Consider the following 15176-nt stretch of genomic DNA (forward strand, 5'->3'; position numbering starts at 1 on the left):
CAAGAGATTGTAAAGCAAAACCAAAAGAATGAAAAAATAGAAGACAATGTGAAATATCTCATTGGAAAAACAACTGACCTGGAAAATAGATTGAGGAGAGATAATTTAAAAATTATTGGACTATCTGAAAGCCATGATCAAAAAAGAGCCTAGACATCATCTTTCAAGAAATTATCAAGGAAAACTGCCCTGATATTCTAGAACAAGAGGGTAAAATAGAAATTGAAAGAATCTACCGATCATCTCCTGAAAGAGATCCCCAAAGGAAAACTTCTAGGAATACTATAGCCAAATTCCAGAGTTCCCAGGTCAAAAGAGAAAATATTGAAAGCAGCCAGAAAGAAACAGTTCAAGTATGGTGGAAACACAATCAGGATAACACAAGATTTAGCAGCTTCTACATTAAGGGACTGGAGGGTTTGGAATAAAATATTCCAGAGATCAAAAGAGATAGATTACAGCTAAGAATCACATACCCAGCAAAACTGAGTAAATCCTTCAGGAGAAAAAAATGGATATTCAGTGAAATAGAGGACTTTTAAGTATTCTTGATGAAAAGACCAGAGCTGAATAGAAAATTTGACTTTCAAATACAAGATTCAAGAGAAGCATGAAGAGGTAAACGGGAAAGAGGAATCATAAGGGACTTATTAAGGTTGAACTGTTTACATTCCTGCATGGAAAGATATTTGTACCTCATGATGCCTTTGTCAGTATTAGGGTAGTTGGAGGGAAAAAAAATTAGAGAGAGGGCACAGGGTGAATTGAAGATTTGACTTAAGGAGGGAATAACATACACACTCAATTGGGTATGGAAATCTGTCTTACCCTACAGGAAAATGGGGGGGGGAAGGAGATAAGAGAGCAAGGGGATGATAGAGGGGAGGGCAGATTGGGAAAAGGAGTAATCAGAAGCAAACACTTCTGAGGAGGAACAGAGTCAAATGAGAGAATAGAATACTTGGCGGGGGGGCGCGGATAGGATGAAGGGAAATATACTTAGTTTTTTACAACATGACTACTATGAAAGTGTTTTCCATGACTGTACATGTATAACCTGTATCAAGTTGCTTGCCTTCTCAATGGAGGTGGGTGGGGAGGGAGGAAGGGAGAAAATTTGGACCCTAAAGTTTTAAAAACAAATGTTAAAAATTGTTTTCACATGCAACTGGGAAATAAGATATACAGGCAGTGGGGTAAAGAATTCTATCTTGCCCTACAGGAAAATAGAAGGGAAGGGGATAAGAGAAGGGAGGGGAGATAGACAGGAGGGCAGATTGGGGGAAGGGATATTCAGAATGCATGCCATCTTGGGGTGGCGGGAAGGAAGAGATGGGGAGAAAATTTGGAACTCAAAGTCTGTGGAAGTGAAAGTTGAAAACTAAAAATAAATAAATTTTAAAAAACAAAAAAAATAATATTGCATTTGATCCTCACAACAACCACCCTGCATATAGCCAACACCCTTTATGGTTAAGCTTCCTTTGCAAGAGTCCTGTTCTGATACCTGATGTTTGGGAGGGACCTTTAGTTTTTGAACATTATGCCACTAGAACACAAGCCCTGGCAAGGGCCTGTAAGCTAAAAAAGGTTTCAAGCACAAGGACTGGATATCTGTTGTCCAAAAACCATCCAGGGTGAGTTCAAAGGGACTCATTACTAGGTTGGCTCCCTTCAAAGCTCTAAAACCACTTACAAAATCGTAGAGGAATTGTGATGTGCATCACTAGAAGGAGTGCCCATATGAAGAAAATCCCATGATTTTGAAATATAGTAAACGTAGCAAAGGTTGTAATATGAACACGTGCACTGGTGCTGTAACTGTGAAAATGCACAGAAGCGTAACTCTCTTTTTAGTCCTTTATTTCCTTTTGCCTAGTCAGGGAAGTTTTAGGCTAGAATTTTCTCTTATGCTGTCACCTGAGGAGAGCAGATTTTATGCTTACTTTTTTGATAGTATAACTTCAGATCTAGAATGATAATAATGAAAAACTTCTAGTTCCTCTTGCACCTCAATGATCACTGAAGGTTTGATAGCACAATTTTTTCTGGCATGCTGCTGTTACAGAGCAAATGGAGAATTCCTCCCAGGATGATGACCAGGTTGGTTCATTGTGTATCTAGAAGAGAAAAATCTAATATAGTGAAGGCCATTGAGCATCTCTACTGCTTGATGCCTCAGCAATGACAGCATAGTCCTTTCTTTATTCGTGATTCTTTAATAACAGTGCCTAGCCCTATACCGGTAGAATCCAAAAATGTGGTTTCTAGCCTCCTTTTATGTGCTATTATGCTTATTCTGATGATCACCTAATTAGTGACATACTCTACTTAGATATATTTCATCATTACCATTAGGAAAATAAATTGGAATTTTATGAACTATAAAGTTCCATGTGAAAAATTGCCTGTACTGTAAGAAAACATCTGGAAATGCATTTTGAGTTTCTGTAAAAATTCCCCTTCTCCCCTCTGTTTTTCTGGCTGTGTAATCAGTATGCATTCCATTTGTTGCCATTGTGTTTTTAGGCCTCAGCATAGCTCGTGGGGACTCAATTAAAAAAAGCTGTGAAGATAACATTCATTTTGTGGTGAAATGTACCAGTGTATTGCCAAAAAAAAGTCTCAGATTCTGCTTTGATTGCCGGCTCATCTCAGATCAGTAAGCATTTATGAAGCACCTGCTGTGAGCCAGGCACTGTGTTATATACTGGGTATACAAAGACAGAGCTAAAACAATTCTTGCCCTCAGGGAGCTCATTTTCTGTTGGTGGAGGGGAACATGTACACATAGGTAAATAAAAAATATGTACTAAATAAAAGGTAATTCTGGATGTAGAGAAGTAGCAGTAGTTGTAGGCATCAGGAACGTTCTAATGTAGGAGGAGATGCTTCTTGAGTTAAACTTTGGAGGAAGCTAGAGATTCCAGAAGTTGAGAAGGGAATGCATTGCAGCGTTGAGGGACAAGCTGAGCAAAGGCAAAGAGACCAGAGATGTTATATGTGAGAAATAGCAGCATATGTGGCACAGCACAGGATACGTGAAGAGGAGTAATACTGGAAATATAGGCTAGGACCAAGTTTAAATGCCAGTCAGAAGGGTTTGTATTTTCTACTAGAGACAATAGGGAGCCACTGGAGCTTTTTGAGCAGAATAATGACATGGTCAGACCTTTGTTTTAAAAATAGCTTTTTCACAGCTGGAGGGTTAAAGAGAATTTTGAGGCAGAGTTACTAAGCAGGAGGGTATGTTAGTAGTCCACATAAGAGGTGTTGAGGACCTGAACTCAGGTTTGATTCTGAATGAAGTCTATATGTTGTTGGTCTGTGAGGATTTCATTGAAACACCATTAAATAAGACTTGGAGGTTGTGTGTTTTTTTCAGTATATGTTGATTTGATTTGATTTTTTTCAGTTAGCAGGGATTATTTTCTTTCCCACCCCCATGCATCATCTTCCCAGCTGGAAAAAAAGAAAGAAAAAAACCTTGTAACAAATATGAGAAGTGTGAAGTTAAGTAAAACGATTTCTTATAATGGCCATGTCTAAATTGTGTAAGACTTTAAGTTATTAACATAAAGGTGAGAATAGATGCCTAAGGATTAGGGAACACAATGATGCTAACATTTTGTGCTGGATTTGGAGTTAAGAGGACCTTGGCTTGAGTCCTTAATGTACTTAATACTTACCAGTGCGACCTTGGGCAAAACAGCCTCCCTGGACCCTCCTGCGTTTCTTGATCAGTAAAATGAGGGTGTTGGACTAGATGGCCTCTGAGGGCCATCCTAGGCTGTATGTAGCATTGAGCTTTCCAAGCATTGTGTGTGTGTTGTCTCATTTGATCCACGTGTGGTTAATGCTGTAGGTCTAAATCTCATCATTTTAGAGATGAAAAATTGAGGCAGTTTGTGTATGTTAAAGGTAGAATATGAACTAGTTATCTCCTTCAAATCCAATACTGTTTCCACAGTGCCCAGGTAAATCTATCTTCGGTCAAATGCTATGTTAAAGGAGAATATGCTGTATATAAAGATTATAATCAGGCCTCTATCACAGCACTTTACTGAAACTGCTCTCTGGTAATGACCTTATTCTCCTTGAATTTGACACTGTTGACTACGTCATCCTTTTGGATACCCACTTCTTTCTTTAGCCCCCAAGATACTTTCATTGTCTTTTCTTAACTCTTCCAAGGTTCTTTTGTTTCCTCTTCTACATTTTGTCTCTTGACTCATATAACATAAATTATCACATATTCTTGTGACTGCCAAATCTCTATATCCAACTCCAGTCTCTTCCCAATAGATTTGGTCTCATATTTTCAGCTGCCTCCTGGATTTCTTTATCTGGACATTCCACCTATCCATTCATTCAAATTCAGCATATCCAAAATTATGGTTCTTATCTTCCTCCAAAAAACTTTGCCTTCTACTTCTATATTTCTCTTGATGTTACCAGCATCCTATTCATCCAGCCTCTGAACCTTGGAGTCATATTTGACTCTTTGCTCTCAGTCTTTAGCTTTTCTGAACTCCTGAAGGTAGAGATTTCTGTGGATAAATTTCAGTGTTCTATTGAATAATAAGATAATTAATTATTTAAAATCAGTTTTTCACAGTGCTTTTTAAAAAATTTAATTCTACTTTCATTTACTTTTTAGACAGTGCTACAAGAAGTATTTGAAGATGGTGCACATTATGGATTAAAAAGTGAACTTTTTTCTGGTCTTCCACAGAAGAAAGTGTTGGTTGACTTTAGGTGAGTACATATACTTAGGTACTAACCAGTTCACATGACTGACTTAGAAAATTCTTTTCAGATTAGTGCTTTATAAACGTTAACTACTCTTGTATCTTTTTGCCATTAATGAACCTCAGAAGCAAAGAAATTAGGATTTGAGGTCACAGTGCATTATCTGAGACATGAATTTATAGGTAACCAATCCAGAGATTTGTACACTAGTGTAGAACAAACTTTGTCTCTTTTAAATAAACCATCATTTATTTTCTTAGTAAAAGAATGTCACTGCACAGCATACTTTTGGTATATATGTGTTGCTTGACTGGCTAAGAATTTTAAACTATAAAGAGTACAAAGCTTTGTGCGATAAAGAGTACAAAGCTTTGTGCGAAGTCAGTAGTTATTCTTACAGTGGTGTTTGTGATCTGTTTTTAAACAACCAAAGAGGAGAGTACCCTACCAGTATGTAGTTGGCCATCAGACATATATCAATAACAAAAAAAAATTGCTGTACATGTTGGTTTTATCTTTGTAATATATAAAGAATAGCAGTGACAAATTTTTATTTTTCTATTTGGAAGGTCAAAAAATGCTGTAGACAATTGGTCTTTTAAGTTTAAGTGTTTCTGTGGGAGGACTTAAAAAACAGTAGCCATTGAATATAAGCCCCACTCCTAAAATGAGAGTTCTTTGAAAGGAAAAAATAGGCCACACTCAGGTAATATATAAACCTGATTTGGGGAAAATGACTAGCCTCTAATCAGAGGCTTAGTAAATCAGAAAACTGCTTAGTAAATGAGGAATCAGCAAAAGGGAAATAGATGGTTTCATGGAGTATTTAAATCTGTTGATACTGGAACCTGGATAAATAACACATTCCATTTTTAGGAGTCATATCTTTCCAAAGGACAATTTGAATGTCAAAATAATCCCCTTCCCTTGAAAGTGTTGAGACATCACAATGACAAGTCATCTGATTTTCCTATTCTTTTGATTCTAATAATCACACCAGTCTTCTATTTTGCTACCTTATTTCTGCTTAAAATAATCTTTTGCCATTTTGTGTTACACCATGATTTTAGCTAGGTTCATGTAATGTCATTGTGATTAATGATGCCATTTTATAACTAATAGGTTCTTTTTGATTAAAGATCATTGTTTCTCCCTGACCTTTGCCTGGTTGACATTTTCCTGAACTTGCGTAAGGTTCCTCCTGTAAACCCTTTACATTTTTTTGGTTTTAATATGATTTTTTTTGTTACGTTTTAAGTTTCAAGCTATCTTCCTCCCTCCCACCCTACATGAGAGGAGGCTACCATTTAACACAGATTTATAAATATATGTAAAATTATACTGTTCTGTGTATCAGTTCTTTCTATGGAGATGGATAGCATCTTCCTTAATAGGTCCTTTATGGTTGATTTGAGCATTTATAGTACTCAGAATAACTTGCTTGCTCACAATTCTTCTTCAAACAATATTGCTGTTACAATACAATGTTCTCTTGGTTCTGTTTGCTGTTTTAAAATTGTAGTTATTTTGTTTTTAATTAATGGAACAAAAAACCATTTCCATAACAGTGTAATTTTAAAAGATGATTGCACCTGGAACTGCAAATCGATTTTGTACAACTTGCTTTATACATACTTCTGTTTATCATTTCCTTCTCTGGATGCAGATAGCTTCTAACTTCGTATGTCCTTTGTAGTTAATTTGGGTGTTTATAATAGTCAAAGTGACTTATTCTCTCAAAGCTGTTCTTAAAACAATATTGTTTTTTCTGTATACAACATTCTCTTGGTTTTGCTCATTTCTCCATTATTTCATGCAAGTCTATCCATGTTTTTCTAAGATCATCAAGTTCATTATTTCTTATAGCACAGTATTCCATCACAATCATATGCCACAATCTGTTTAGCTATCTCCCAATTGATGGGCATCTCTTCAATTTCTATTTCTTTGCCACCACAAAGAAAACTGCTATAAATATTTTAGAACATATAGATACTTTTCCTTTTTCTCTAATCACCTTGGGAAACAGACCTAATAGTGGTATTGCTGAGTCAAAAGGTATACAATTTTATAATTCTTTGGGCATAATTCCAGATTGCTCTCAAACAGTTCCACCGACTGTATTAATGTCTACCCTTTACATTTTTTAAACTTTGCATAAGAATATAATTCTTGAAATGTTGTGTTTTTTGTTTTTGTTTTTTCAGTTCACCTAATATTGCTAAAAAATTTCATGTTGGACATTTGCGTTCTACAATCGTAGGTGAGTACTAAAAATGTCTTTGGGACTGTGCTGGAAGTCAAAATTTATCTGAATATGATATTTAACAAAATGTACAACTGAAGCTAAAATGTGTTTTATACTAAAAGATTAAATGAAGAAGTTAGGAAATTTTTTCTAGATTTCTGGAAACCTTTTAGTTTGTCAACATTAGTCTTATAGTGTGTTGACCAAAACAGAGTACAGGATTCTAGTTTTGGTCTGGTTTGTAGAAGTGCAATGATCTTCCTCAGTCTCTTTACACTATACTTCTCTTAATGCTGCCTAAGATTGCATGAGCTTTCAAAAAAAAAACCATGTCACATCCTTTACTCACACTAGTCCTACAGTCAAAGTGAAATTCTGTTTTTTCTTGTAAATTTTTATTTTTATTTTATCTATTATATTAATATTATATATTAATTATAATAACAATTTATTAATGTGTTTATAGTTTTGTTTTATATTTTATACTTATATTTTTATAAAATTCTTTTTTCTTGTGAACAGGTTGGCTTTTGAACTAAATTCATGATACTTTTAATTTGGATAAATTTCATTTTATGAGGTTCAATACCAGAGTTTTGGTGAATGAATAAATGTTGAAAGGCGGGGATGAATGAATGAATAAATAAATAAATAGTGAGCTAGGATTAGTGCAGTCATGTGGTCAGAGCCTAGAATAGAGCTTGTGCATTAACAAGACTAGGATTGCTTATTTAATGAGAGACAGTTACTTGATTGGCTTGTGGTGATAGCTAGATAAACCCAGATTAAAACCCTGCAAACCTGATAAAAAAAAGAATGGTGAGTTTATCCTCTTCCTCTTTCTCTGTCTCTTTCCCTTCCCTCCCTTTTGTCCTTTTTGTTTTTTCTGTCTTTGTGATTTCATCACCTTAGAAGTTCCTGATAGAAAGTTTTTCTACCCTTGCTGTACCTTCTCTGTTGCTTATAGTTTAAGAGCCCAAGGCACTGAGGGTTTAGATGATTTACGAGGCTGACACAGCTAGGAGGGATCCCAAGGCCAGCTTTTTATCCACTATACTATGCTGTGACACTCTACTATTTTTAAAATGTCTTATTGAAGCTTTAGTTTTAACATTACTGTCACTTCTCAATGACTACCCTAGAGCTACTCCAGTACCCTCCCTAGTAATAAATAAAGTGCAGTTAAGAGAAACAGATAAACATTTGGACACACCTAAAAATGCAAACCTCATTCTGCATCTGTAGTTGATCACCTCTGCCTAGAGGAGAGAGGCATAATTCACCATTATTCCTTTGAGGTTGTATCTGGTCATTTCACTGTTGATTTCCTTTCTGTCTTATTGTCATCATCATGTAAATTTTTGTCCTAGTTTTGCCTATTTTGTTCGTCATCAATTTATATGGAGGTTATTTGTCATTCTTTTATGGTACAATAATATTCAGTTAGATATAACACATTTTGTTCAGCCATTTCCCCCTTTCATGGGCTTTCTTTCCATTTATTTGCTGCTACCAAAAGTACTAAGGTGAATAATTTGTTCTGTATGGAAACCTTCCCTCTGTCTTTGACCTTCTTCGGGTATAATCTGGTCATGGATAAAAGTATACAGTTTAGTAATTTTTTTTAGTGTAATTCCAAATTGTTTTGTAGAATGGTTGAACTACTTCGTAGTTCCAACAGTGCATTAGTGTGTTTGTTTTCTTATAGCCCCTCTAACATTTACCAGCTAGGTGGCATAGTAGATAGAGTGCTGCACTTGGAGTCAGGAAGACCTGTGTTCAACTCCTGCCTCAGATGCTTACTTGCTGCATAACCCTGGGAAAAACCAGTTAACTTCTCTTGGGCCTCAGTTTCTTCATCTCTAAAATGAGGGAGTTGGACTCAGTAACCTTGAAGTTCCCTTCCACTTCTAAATCTAATGTTCTATGATGCTATGAAGTATGTGGAAGTAAATTCTGTATTCTTCATTTTAGGTACAAACCTGCCATAAACAATTTTTATTATGTTATTCTAATGAGAGCATTTCTACTTAGAGAAAAAAGGACCAAAAGTGTGCAGAGCCAATCTATGATTCTGAAAATAGCTTTCAAAGAAGCATTTTTTTGGTTGGAAAAAATATATATTTTCAAAGTAATAAAGAGTATTCTGTAGTTAGATAAAACATAGTTTTACAGCACTGGTTAAAGTTCAGTTAACATTTTGCTTCATCATACAAAATAGTAGTCAATTTAACTTTCAGAACATAGCTGGAGAATCATTCAATCCTTCTTTCACCATTCCCTTCAAGGATTTTCTTTTCTAGTATTCCTTTAATTTTCAAGGAATGAATGGTTTAACTCCTCTGAAAAGGTTTCTGAGGCTCCTGACATATTATTAGTGGGCAAGTGGCAATCAAAGCTTTGCTAGTGTGGAAGACATAGAAATACTTTATAGAGCTGGCATCTATTTCTTTTCAAGCAGGGATTCAACTTTGGAAATTTCTACTTTTCTTATTGTTTATCTTTGGATTAGCTGGCAAGGAATGGAGGAGGGGAGATTAGCATCTGTGTAATTAGGCGGTTGGCAGCATCATTGTCTTTTCAGTTAATACTATGGATGGTTACCAACATTGAATGGAGGATTAAAAATGTCTCTTTGCTTTGCTGGGAGTATCTCAATACAGGCAGCCAGCTGGGCACTGAGTACTCACTTGATGCAATGACTGTGTCTGATAAATGTAGACAGTAATAGTCCCCAAGAGGAGGTAGTTGTGTTTCATTATTTCTTCTTTGGGATCATTGTTGGTTTTCTTTACTTAGAGTCGAGCTTCCTCATTTATATCATTGTCTTCATTGTATATATTGTTCTTTTGGTTTTGCTTATTTTACTCTGCATCAGTTCATACCAGTAGTTTAATTTCTCTGAATTCTTCATATTTGTTATTCTTCTTGCTCAATAATATTCCATTCTATTCAAGTGTTGTTGTTGTTCAGTTGTTCAGTTGTGTCTGACTCTTCATGATGCTATGGACCATAGTATGCCAGTACTGTCCTTGGGGTTTTCTTGGCAAGCATACTGGAGTGGTTAGCCATTGGATTAAGGCACAGGTTAAATGACTTTTCCAGGGTCACACAGCTAGTAAGTGTCTGAGGTCACATTTGAACTCAGGTCATCGTAACTCCAGGCCCAACACTCTATCTGCTGATCCACCTACCTGCCTCCTATATTCATGTACCACAATTTCTCCAGTTTCTCTATTCAACAAGCATTCAACTTTGTTTTTACATTTTTGGCTACCACCGAGTGCGACTATGAATATTTTGGTGTTCATTACCTCATTGTTTCTGATTTTGACCTCCTTTCCCCTAATCATTTACATGAGCTTCTGACTAGCCAGCTTTCTCCTTTGTATTACTGTAGTTGTTTTCTTAAAATCTAAACTTCAGTTTTGACATTGATACTTCTATTGCTGTCAGGTTAATAGCTAGAGAAGATGGCTCTTGCTGCCATCTATAGATTAGAAAAAAAAAATCAGAGAGATACACAGAAGGAAGAATTGCACTATTCCAGGCATGGTGTGGTTATACATTGGATTATATAATGCTTTCCTCAAAAAAGAGCAATGCCATCAGCAAAAGATAGGAGTTCAGGAAACAATAAAAGTGAACTATTTGCAGACTGGCCCTAGGTGAAAGAGTAGTGGAAGTTGCATAGAGCGCAGCAGAAGCATAACTATTTTGAGTCTTCTCCTTCCTTGCCTGAAATTGGTTTAGTAATTGCTAAATTTTCTGTTCACAAATCCTACTAGTAGAGAAAATTCTATTCATGTAAAGAAAGTGCATATTAATTTCTTCTTGGTTTCTGTCTCATAAATAGAAAATGTAATGAATGAGCTAATAAAAAATTAATTCATATGGTGAATTTCTAGCAAATGAACAATGTGCTTAGCTAGAGTTTTGTTATAGAGAAGTAGAAAGGTTTTATGCTTGAATGATGGTAAGAATTAAAAACTTTTGTTGATTACTAGGGAATTTTATAGCGAATCTCAAGGAAGCACTAGGACACCAAGTAACAAGGATAAATTACTTTGGAGATTGGGGAATGCAGTTTGGTAAGTATGTTTAGGATTAGTTCTTTTTCAGCTATTTTACTGTAAAATGTAACCTGACCTGGCTTAGTTTTTGTTTAATTTCTTGTCATTTTATTGCAGGGACACAAATAAAAATGTATTCACTGAAATAGAACTTTCTACTTGACTAAAGATTTGGGGGAGGCATATTTTTTCCCACAAAAATGTGATTTTACAGTTAATGGGCAAGCTGTAAAGTAAAACTACATAATATAATCGTTTAGGTCTAAATCAATGTCTTTGCAGAATTCCAGATTTTTGTTAAAATTTAAGTGGCTTCTACTACAGGATTTCTTAGTTAAATGTAAAGATTCCTATGACAAAAGGATATGAGTAGTTAGCACCAGTTTGTTTTCTCCGTCATCCTCTTTTCCCACACACACCTCTGCTTCTAGCCCCTATACCCCTGTCATTTCAGTTCTATCCAGCCCAGTTCTTTTATGCCTCATCACACAGAGTCTGCTCATTGTATCATTTACCCCTGTCAGCATTAAGATAAAGAACTGCCATTTTCCATTCCCCTCTGTATTGCCAGAGGGAAGCGAAAGGGAAAAGAGAGTAGGAAGGTTAAAAAGGGTACAGGATGTGAAATAAAATGCTTCTAGTATTCCAGAAACATTCAGAACTAGAAAATCAGGTAATCTTGTACTTGGAGTAGGGAGGGCCAAGATGATCAAGATCCTATGTTTATTAAAATCAACAAGAGCCTAGTTTACAGTCTACTAAAATAGATTTTTGAAAATGCTTAATTTCAAAGAAAATAAGATTTTGACATATAAACTGAAGTATCTATCACACATAAAATATGTAATGTGTTCAGCATTTAGGAAGGAAAAGGAAATCAAAGGAACCTTCGACAACAGAATTCATATAACAGTTCTTTAGAAGGAATTTTTTCTTTTAACTGTAGAATGTTCTATTATAAATAGGCAGTACCCTTTTGGATTAATAAAATTTTAACTTGTAGACTAAAAATGATCATTGTAGTATACTTGTTACTCACAAGCTAAGCAGTAAGAGGTCATGTTCCACATTTTGCATTCCACCTGCAGCCCAGAATATAGCTTGTAGCACCAAAACCCAGGCCTCCCTCCTAGCCTTGATGGTCTAGTTTCAACAGTTGTCCTCAGCTTGTGTTACGTTAACTGGACCAAATTAGACATTTAGCAGCTATTATAGAAGATGTGACCATGGTGTACCAAATTATAGCTCCAGGATTTTATTATGATAATGCTTCTCTGGAGTACTGCTGTAGTTAATGATCTGTCAGCTTTTCCATTATAAGCATCATTGTGGAAGATCATCATTTTGGCTGTTTGAGTAATACATAGATTGTAGAAAGTTTGCAGACAGGTCTAAGCACATAGCTAATTTTTTATACTGTGTGGGTGTGTGTGTCTGTCTATATGTGCACACACATGTACAAATGTGTGTGCACACCAGTGAACGTTAAAGGGTCTTCATTTTTCCCATTTATGCTTTTATAGAATTCTAAGCAGTTTTCTGCTTCCTGTTCTCTTGATCTCAAATCACAACCACATTTTTTAAAAACATATGGGACCTAGATGGCTGCTGATTATTTAGCAAATTCCTCACTATAATGTTATGTACCTATAGTGCCCATGTTGTTCAAACTAAAAATGCACCTGGTTTGCAAAGTATATTCCTTTGGTAAAGCCTCATTTAAAAGTATACTTTTTTTAAAATCCTAACTGCCGTGGACAACTTGGATATGCCTTATATGTCGAGCACTCAAACCTTATGTGAAAAAGTGTACATCTGACAATCCATTGTCTCTTGGATGATTGAGTAGATGGCTTTAGAAGATCTACCATAACAATCCCCTTTCATTTTAAAATTTTGCTGCAGTTTTAGAGGCAAATGGACTTTAAAAAAAAAATCCCCAGGTACTGCTTCCTGTGAAGTTACTATAAATAGATTCATACTACATACATTCTTTCAGAATTAAATTGTAGAATCTGCTATTATCAAAATGTCTTTTGAGCATAAACATAGCTTTTCAGAAAGGTGTTTTTTTCATCCCTCATTCCTATAAAGACACCTTGCTTTTTTACATTAAAGACCTAAACTACTGTGATTCATATTTATTATATAATTTATATTCATATTCATAGTTTGTGAACATAACTCTTGATTAGAAAAAATTATAGTTTTGGCAACGTTGAAATGAATATTAATATAAAAACAAAGTTTTTGTTAATGGTATTAAGCATAAAATGTGAAGCAAAATTTTCATTTGGCATTACATAAAGATAATTTCATAGACGCAGTGTTTATTCTCCTAGAATTTATAATCTAAAATGAATAAATCTAAGGATATAAATAATAATAGCTAAGATTTATATGTCACTAAGATTTGCAAATCAGTTTACAAATAATTACACATTTTATCATCACAACAACCCTAGGAGGTAAGTGCTGTTATTATCTCATTTGAAAGATAGTCAAAGGACATATGTATGGTCAAAAGCAGTACATTTTTAATTCAATAGAGTTGAACAAGAAATCTGTCTCTGAATGCTTTGAATTATTTCCTTACCCCACTTATGTTGAAAATAACTAAAGAATTTTAATTTTCTAAGGATATTCCTCTTTCTAACTTCCCTTTTATTTTATTATGTGTACATGTATAAATATGTATATGAGATATATACACAATGTATTATAAAAATTAATTTTATATAATTATCCGTGTCGTAGATGATCTGATGTATAAGAATGAACAGTAAGTGTAGGAATTCAGAGAAGCTAAGAAAAATAGGGAGAATGAGATTATTTTATATTAATTTATACTGAGCATTTATATTGGTTGGCTTGGATTTCAGAGAGATATGGAAATACTGATTATCAAAAGATACTGATGTCACACCTTAGTGTCAAGACATTAATTTGGTATAAAAGATTGAACTTTTCCTAGAAATATATTCTGATTACATGCTCTTTAACATCCCATTTTACAGTATATTCATTTATTGATCATTATATTAGGTCTCTTGGGAGCTGGTTTTCAGTTGTTTGGCTATGAAGAAAAACTTCAGTCCAGTCCTTTACAGCATCTCTTTGAGGTGAGTTATTTAAAAATATCCTTGCCCCACTCCCCAAACTCCTCCTGTTCCTGTTACCTTCTGTACTGCAAGATCCTCAGAGAATGGCCTGACCCATGATGTACCAAAAAGCTTTTTAGAAGACTTAGGTTCCACCTCCTGTATGAACCCTTTCTTGACTTCGCAAATAGATGTACACGGTTTTGTTAGTGTTTTCTGCCTCCCCAGATTGCCTTCTATCATCTGTTTAAATGTTATATATTTCCAGTTGAATATAAACTTACTAAGGGCAGGAGCTGTTCTGATTTTGCTTTGGTATCTTACATTTCTGTTCTCTAGCATGGTGCCTTGCACACAATGGACACTTAATTCAGTTCAGTAATCATTTGTATATGCAAGGCACTGTGGGTACAAAAGAAAAGGAAAAATAATCCTTGCCCTTAAAGAGCTTACATTCTACTAGGCAGACATAATATTTACGCAAATAAGTAAAACATAATGTAATTTGTAGAGGGAACTGGGTATCAAATTTTAATAAGAATATTAACAAGCTAGAGTTCACTCAGAGGAAGATGTACAGGTTACTGAAGGGATTTATTTATGAAATCTTTCACGCAAGACAAGTTATGAAATAAAATTTTTACTTTTTTTCATAGTATTTACATGCATAACTGATAGCTCATAATAAGCCTGCCGATTCTTCCATTTACCTGTCATCCAAATTGAAAGTATTCTCTGTTGCCTCAAATATTTCTAGACTACTTTGGATAGCTCTTTTTGCCTCTTCATATCTCACCCTGTGTTCATGAGGCTTTTTTTTTTGAGAAATTGTTTGATACAATGAGAAATGTACTTAAAGCACTTTTATAGTCATCAGCTGCTCTTGTGGTTTCTTCTGTAGAATAAGGACAGAGATCATCATTTCAGCACCTAACATAAACAGTCACCCATAGAAGACAGTCAGTAAATGTTTATTGAATTAAATTGGTCTGGTGGGTTTTA

At 35.0% G+C, this 15176-nt stretch overlaps 1 protein-coding gene across 2 annotated transcripts in view; it reads left to right on the forward strand.

Annotated features, from left to right (window-relative positions):
• The window catches only part of RARS2 (arginyl-tRNA synthetase 2, mitochondrial), a 69282-nt gene that overhangs the window by 18784 nt on the left and 35322 nt on the right, over positions 1-15176 (forward strand). For both annotated transcript variants that reach the window (XM_020976293.2, XM_020976294.2), the window contains 4 exons: positions 4661-4758; positions 6960-7015; positions 11008-11091; positions 14119-14195. In XM_020976293.2, coding sequence (XP_020831952.1) covers positions 4661-4758; positions 6960-7015; positions 11008-11091; positions 14119-14195 — 315 coding nt within the window. The remainder of the gene's footprint in view (positions 1-4660; positions 4759-6959; positions 7016-11007; positions 11092-14118; positions 14196-15176) is intronic.

The sequence above is a fragment of the Phascolarctos cinereus genome, unplaced genomic scaffold (assembly GCF_003287225.1).
Source record: "Phascolarctos cinereus isolate Bilbo 61053 unplaced genomic scaffold, phaCin_HiC Scaffold_5;HRSCAF=322, whole genome shotgun sequence".
Classification (NCBI taxonomy): Eukaryota; Metazoa; Chordata; class Mammalia; order Diprotodontia; family Phascolarctidae; genus Phascolarctos; species Phascolarctos cinereus.